Source organism: Quercus robur, chromosome 3, assembly GCF_932294415.1.
Source record: "Quercus robur chromosome 3, dhQueRobu3.1, whole genome shotgun sequence".
NCBI lineage: Eukaryota > Viridiplantae > Streptophyta > Magnoliopsida > Fagales > Fagaceae > Quercus > Quercus robur.
The window spans coordinates 58760853-58767718 of NC_065536.1; the positions used below are offsets into that span (position 1 = coordinate 58760853).

The window sequence follows — 6866 nt, forward strand, 5'->3', positions numbered from 1 at the left end:
AAAAAAAAAAATTGGTAAAATTTAAGGATGGAAAGTAAAACATTTTTAATAGTTTAGGGACAAAAAATAAACTTTTGATAAAATTTAAAGATAAAAAGTAAATTTTTTTTAATAGTTTAGAGGAAAGTAAGATCTTTTCAAATGTTTAGAGGTCAATGACGAACTTTTTAAAGTTTAGAAATGAGAAACAAGTTTTTAGTAAAGATTAGGGAACAGAATAGTATTTTAACTTTTATTTTATATTTTTATTTTTTATCAGTCAAACTTTCAAAGTAGAGTAATCGACAAAGACAATAGCAAGGGTTTACCGTTTATGCTTAAACCCTAAACTAAAACCCCATATGACATATCCCTTCCCCTACATTCTACAATTCTCAAAACTCCATTCCAATCCCACAAAATAAGAGAAAACCCAGATGCTTCTCAATCGCTCAGCTTCACTGCTTTACCTCCACAGAGTATCACCTCCTCCTACTAAATTCTTTTCCCATTTCAAACACTCATACTCTCTTCTTCTCTCTAACCCTTCACCTTCACCTTCAGCACTACCGCCATTACTTCCTTCATGCCCTTCATTTTCTTTGCCCAGGGTCAGCTTCTTTTGCCTGAACCCACCTCGCCAAAGACAAGCTAGACCTTTTGCGACTGCCACCGCTTCCGCGGAAAGGAAGGGAACTGACACGTTTTTCGCCGATGAAGACGTGTCGTGGGCATCCCTCGGGGTGTCCGATAAGCTCTCTCGGGCTCTCTATAGTGCCGGCATCGATAGGCCCTCTCTGGTTCAGGTAGCCACACACACTCACCCTGGCCTTGTTCACTCATTTTTTGAATTATAGCAGGAATGTCAATGTTTTGTTTTTTATTGTTTTCGGAGAAATGCAAGGCAAAGAGGGAAAAAAAACGAATTTAGAATTGTGGGTTTTGTTTTTTGAGGGGAAAAGATGAAAACTTTGACCAATACGGTGTTTAATAAGCGAAAATTTCTATACTAGGCTTGTTAAAGGCTTTGTTTTGGATCTCTTTGTAATTCTTAGGTTCCACTTGGTTTTCAGTAGTATAAATTGATTGATATAAATTTAACAACACGTGATGATGTAAGGTTTTGAGATTTTGCTAAAGAAAAACACTTGATATTATGAATATGAAATGACATTTTACACTTAGTCATTTCAAATCCACACATTGATAATGCTCAAATTCCTTCGTAAATTTCATTAATAAAGACAATCTCATCATTTCATACTTTATTCAAGTCATTTAAAACTAAAGATTGAAATCCAAATCCTTGTGCATTTATTTTTTTTGAGTTTAGTGAGGGTTGTTATTAAGATATTTCTATTTGAAATATAGGCTGCTTGTATACCAGCTATACTTTCAGGAAAGGATGTGGTTGTGGCTGCAGAGACTGGTAGTGGTAAAACACATGGATATTTGATTCCCCTGATTAATAGGCTCTGCTCTGCACATGATGATTCTGTAAATACTGTTTCTGATCAAGAATCAATCCAATCCCAAAGGATTTTTCTTGTTCTTTGCCCAAATGTGCTGCTGTGTGAGCAAGTGGTGCGGATGGCAAATGGTCTTTGTGGTGATGATGGTAAACCGCTTCTTAGAGTTGCAGCTGTCTGTGGTGGGCAGGTACTTTATTTGCAAATTATTCTTGTGATGGATATGGGCTTCTAAGCCTTTACATAGTGTGTTAATTGAAGGGATTTGGTTCAATTTTCTTTGGGGGTTATGTCCGTAGACATTTTAAGATTTTTTGTTCTCACATATAAGAAACTTTTGACTGCAGGGATGGCCAGTTCATAAGCCTGATATTCTTGTGTCGACACCAGCTGCTCTACTTAATAATATTGATCCAGACAAACGCCGTTGTTTGGAGTTTATGCGTGGTGTAAAATATGTGGTATGTTTTTTGTGTAATCAACTATGTTTAAATATGTTGGTTATCTCAATAATTCCAAATTTGATCTGGCTGCCCAGAATGATAACATAGGAGAGACCACATAATTTATAAGTAACATATCTATTTGATATAACTTACAGGTGTTAGATGAAGCAGATATGCTTCTTAGTGGGGGCTTCCAGAATAAAGTTATTCGTCTATTAAACATGCTCCGCTTTGATGAAAAGCTGTTGTCTCGATCAAAAGAATCTGTATCTGAGTTGCCAGTGGAATTGGAGTCTGAACCTTCATCACACTTTACTTTAGATGATAAGGAGGATCTACAAACTGACATCATATCAGAAGGGGAGGAAAATTATGAGGATGTTCATGTTGATGACTTAGCAGAGGAAGTTGAAGCTGGGTCTAGTAAAAGAAAAGACTGGAGGAGAGTGAGAAAAACTTATGAGCGCAGTAAACAGTACGTTTTTGTTGCAGCCACCCTTCCAGTAAATGGAAAGAAAACTGCTGGGCAAGTGTTGAAACAGATGTTTCCAAATGCCAATTGGGTCAGTGGAAACTACCTCCATTGTCACAACCCCAGGTGCCCCATCTATTTCTGGTTGCCTACTATTTTCTCTAGTGATATTCTTTTTCCCTTTGCTAGTCATCTGCTTTTGAAGTATTAGTGTGTGTTTTTAATTTTAAATTAATATATACTAGTAACACATGGTGACCTATAGCAAAAAGATTAGGTTTACTGGTGGCTCAATGGGAAAATTTTGGTATCACAATGCAACATATATATTAACTTTAGTATGTACTATGTTGGACTCTTCTTATAAAGAGTAAGTGTATGGTGATCTAATGACTTATCTTAACAGCAATTGCTAAATGCCAGTTTGGTCACTTACATCTAGCCCACTATAAGACTGTTTACAACCATGCAAAAGAGTTATATTATGGTGCCATAGCACATGAAATGATGAAATCATACACATGGTTGGAGATGTGCTCCATGCACTATGTTCATATATGTATGCATAGATGACTACATCTATATTTCCATGGTGATCCTTTTGATTCACATTGTCAATGCCTAAATGCTATCAGTGGGCATGAGTTTAGATTATAAATTTTGGACCATTTCAGGCAGTAAATGACAACTTAATCCCTTGCTTGGTACATTGAAGTATTCTGTAGATGAGCATTATTAATTTTTCTGTGTGTAATAACTAATAAGGAAATATTGGATAATAGAATTGAGAGGAATAGGCAGGGCATATATATGAAATTTGTGATACATACCCGTCTCTCCTGAACTGTGTGGGTCAAAATTATGACTTCTTCCACTTTAAGAGATCCTTAGCCAACTCATTGGCAAATGCTTTAACAATAACTTGATTGCATTGCCAATCTTTAGTGTAGAATTTAGGTGAGGCCTTGTGTGCTTGTTGGGTGGAGCCCCATAGTTGTGCAGCCATTATCATATGCTTAGCTTGTGGAAATTAGTGTCGATTAAGATTGGGAGGAGTCATGAGGAGGGAATTTACCCTGAAATAGTACTTTAGGTGGGAAAAAAGAGAGAGATCCAACTCCATTGATTTATGGTGAAATATTTCTTTTTATTTTCCAGTTCTAGCCAAACAGTGTGGCCTTGTTTTCTAGTAAAGACTTAATGAACTCAAAAGTATATACATAATTGGTTAAAGATGTAATGCTATATAAAAAACCATTCTTTTATTTAATATGTATTCTTATGGGTGGGGTCTTGTATCTGGGGTTGACTCAACTGGGGTGGGTGCACAAAATTGCCCTGCCTTGAAGAGGCTCTTTGTCATTTAAGAAAAAAAAAATTTATGCTAAATAACCTCTTTGGTGTTATGATGCATGTGAAAATGCATGAGAGCTGGTGATTATTGATTCAATTCCATTTCAGATTGAAGCAGAGGTGGATTGAAGTTACAACTGAGACTCAGGTGGATGAACTCATAAATGCTGTGAAACAGGGTTTTAAATCTAAAGCTACTGAATGCCGAACTATGGTGTTTGCAAACACTGTTGAGGCTGCAGAAGCAGTGGCAAATATATTGTTGAAAGCTAACTTTCACTGTTACCGATACCATAAGGATGTCTCCTTGGAGGAACGTTCTCAGAGCTTAGCTGATCTCAAAGAGAAAGGTGGTATTCTTGTGTGCACTGATGCTGCTGCACGTGGTGTTGACATACCAAATGTCTCACATGTTATTCAGGTGCATCTCTTTTTATGAAATTAGCTATTCCTCCATCATGTACCTGGTTCTCCTTTCACAGGACAGAAAGCCCTGCTAATGCTAGTTTTATTTTATTTTATTTTTTATTTTTTATTTTTTTTGTAAGTACTAATGCTAGGTTTCATAACAGTAAGTAAATGAGAGAATGCAAATGACAGACATCAAAAGAACTTTTTAAATCATGAGAGTAAGCACTAAGTACTTAAGCAGCTATGAGTGTGTTTATTGATTCTGATACATTAGAGTGGAAATTGATAAACATTAATTTTTTTAATGAGTGGTCACTAAACAACTAGAGTCACTTTACTAACTCCATACCATTAGAGTAAATCTAAATAGGAAAAAAAATTATATTATTTTAAAATGTTGGGAAAAAATTATGATGGACACAGATTTCCAGAACCAGTACAAGAACTTAAAATTAGAAGTTTCTCAATGTCAGAGAGTTTTTGAAAAACAGGAGAAAGGGAAAATATTTTTACATTATATAAAAAAGGTAAAAGACACTTAACTGTAGACTTCCTATAAATTCAAGCAAGGTCCAATATATATATATATATATATATATCACAATGAGTGCTTTGTAGTCAGAGCCAGAGGAAAATGAAAAACCTTGTTATTGGTAGTGAGATGATCATAGCCTTAGTATGGGACCCTACAGATGGATACTAGATGATCTTTCATTTTTCTCTTACATGCTCTTCTGTCATGTGACCTCTTGTACTGTTATAACTGGCATGCTTCCTTCAAATTGTTTTTCTAATTTTGTTCAGTTTGTTCAACATTTTTTGGGGTGTATATGAATTGATAGAGGACTTAACTCTTGAAATTATCTATCTATTCCAGGCAGACTTTGCTACTTCTGCGGTAGATTTTTTGCATAGGGTTGGTCGCAGTGGTAGAGCTGGACAGTTTGGACTTGTCACTAGCCTGTACTCTGAATCCAACCGGGATCTGGTTGCTGCAGTTCGTCAAGCAGAGGAACTTGGTCAGCCTGTGGTAATTCTTGAAACTTGTAATTTGATTCTCAAAGATGTGTTTTCTGTGAATAAGCAGATTTTATGCTACTTAGGCCCAGATTTTGAAGAACAAACAATGATTCTGCAATTCTATTTCTTTCCCCTAAAGTAGTGTTGTTTAATGGGATGCTGGATACTTAGGAATGTACAATTTGGTGGAAGTTACAATTCTCATTGATTTTTTATCATACATGAATGCAAGTCTTAGTTTCCTACTGATGTATTGTAAATTCCGTGTGTGGTTCCCTATTATTTTGTTGCCAATATTTTCACCTTCATGAATGATGACTGGTTATTTTCTTATGTCTGCAGGAGACGGCATTTAGCAGGAAAAGAAGCTTCCGAAACAAGCTTAAGAAGAAAGGTAAGGTTTTCACTATGATTTGGCAAAATTATATTATATCCACATAAACATGAAGTGCATATACTTAAACATATTAAAGGATGCACTCTCACATCAAAATTTGTAGTAGAATAAAAAGTTGCATCTTATATTTGGGTATAAATAATCTCAAAATATATATTAACTAGAGAAGTACAGTTTTCTTATGATACTAAATTTGAGCTTATACTTATGATTTGGCAGGTTTGACAAAAGTCAGAGACTTGTCAATTGTTGAAGAGAGTGTGTTCTAGCATAAAATGATTAGATTGTGAGGAACTTGGTATGTAAGGAAGCATAACTTGTCTTTATTTATTCAAACGAATCCTATCAATGTAAATGGTATTCTATTGATCTCTTTGAATTAGATATGATCTAATTAATACATAGGCCACAAAGTGATATCTCTCTCTCCAAAGTTGAATGTGTTCCTTTCTTTCTTGGGCCAAAAATGTTCACTTTTCAGAGTCCTAGAGTCAGTTATGAGAGTTGCATTCTACATCTTCAAGCAACTCCCGCTTAAAAATGTTCCTTTCAATGATGTCACTAAATGTACCCATTTTACTGCCCCAGTCATTTATCTTAGGTTGCATTCTAATATCTTCAAGCAACCTGCATTAATGGAGGCCCGCTTTGTCTTTCCATAGTTACATGAGTAGATATGCATCTCCGGTTCATAGGCCTAGTAGAATCTAGAAGTTAAGATCTAACTCAAACCCGTGCCCTAGGCCAGTTAAGTGATGATTTCTTATGCACAAGTTGATAATTTAGTGGAAACTAATTCACTTTGTGGTACACTTCATTCTTGGAATACTTCGTAGTTATGCTAAATGATTCTGTTGGACCTAATTGATGTTTACTGATTGAGCAATTAGAGGGATTTGATTCTTATTTCCAATGCTTGGTGTCTACTTCAAGCAAGCACAGATACTGCGGCCTAGGTTCTCTTTCCTTCTTTTTTACTTTTAAATTTTTTTTTTTAATATTATTTTTGTAAAACCTACTAACATTGAACTTTGATGTTATCTAAGGAAGACATCCAAGATTCAAATCTCCTCCCCCATTATAACCATCAAATGAATAAAAAAAATGAAGTCGAGGAGATAATTGTTGGAAAAGGGTCAGTTGTAAAACATCATGAGAATTACATCACAACTTTGAGGCCATCTGGGGTATGAGAAAAGTCTCAGTCTCTCATATCTGTGTTTTTAAAGTTTTTGAAGAACTAAATGTACTCACACAACTCAAAATCTGATGTGTCATTTTGGTATTTTTAATAGATGATGTGGCATTATTATTTTAAA

General features: G+C 35.3%; 1 protein-coding gene across 1 annotated transcript; it reads left to right on the forward strand.

The window, feature by feature from the left end:
- The first annotated feature begins 320 nt into the window (after positions 1 to 320).
- On the forward strand, positions 321 to 5980 carry LOC126718599 (DEAD-box ATP-dependent RNA helicase 22-like). The gene is made up of 8 exons (XM_050420894.1): positions 321 to 785; positions 1351 to 1638; positions 1796 to 1909; positions 2050 to 2492; positions 3828 to 4140; positions 5008 to 5160; positions 5493 to 5544; positions 5767 to 5980. Exons 1-8 carry the CDS (start codon positions 417 to 419, stop codon positions 5814 to 5816), a joined length of 1782 nt encoding a protein of 593 aa, XP_050276851.1. The 5' UTR covers positions 321 to 416; the 3' UTR covers positions 5817 to 5980.
- The last annotated feature ends 886 nt before the right edge of the window (positions 5981 to 6866 follow it).

Coding starts and splice junctions, on each gene's coding strand:
- LOC126718599 (XM_050420894.1), top strand. CDS start 417: ATGCTTCTCAATCGCTCAGCTTCACTGCTTTACCTCCACAGAGTATCA. Junction 786..1,350: donor ATAGGCCCTCTCTGGTTCAG/GTAGCCACACAC, acceptor TTTGAAATATAG/GCTGCTTGTATACCAGCTAT. Junction 5,545..5,766: donor AAACAAGCTTAAGAAGAAAG/GTAAGGTTTTCA, acceptor ATGATTTGGCAG/GTTTGACAAAAGTCAGAGAC.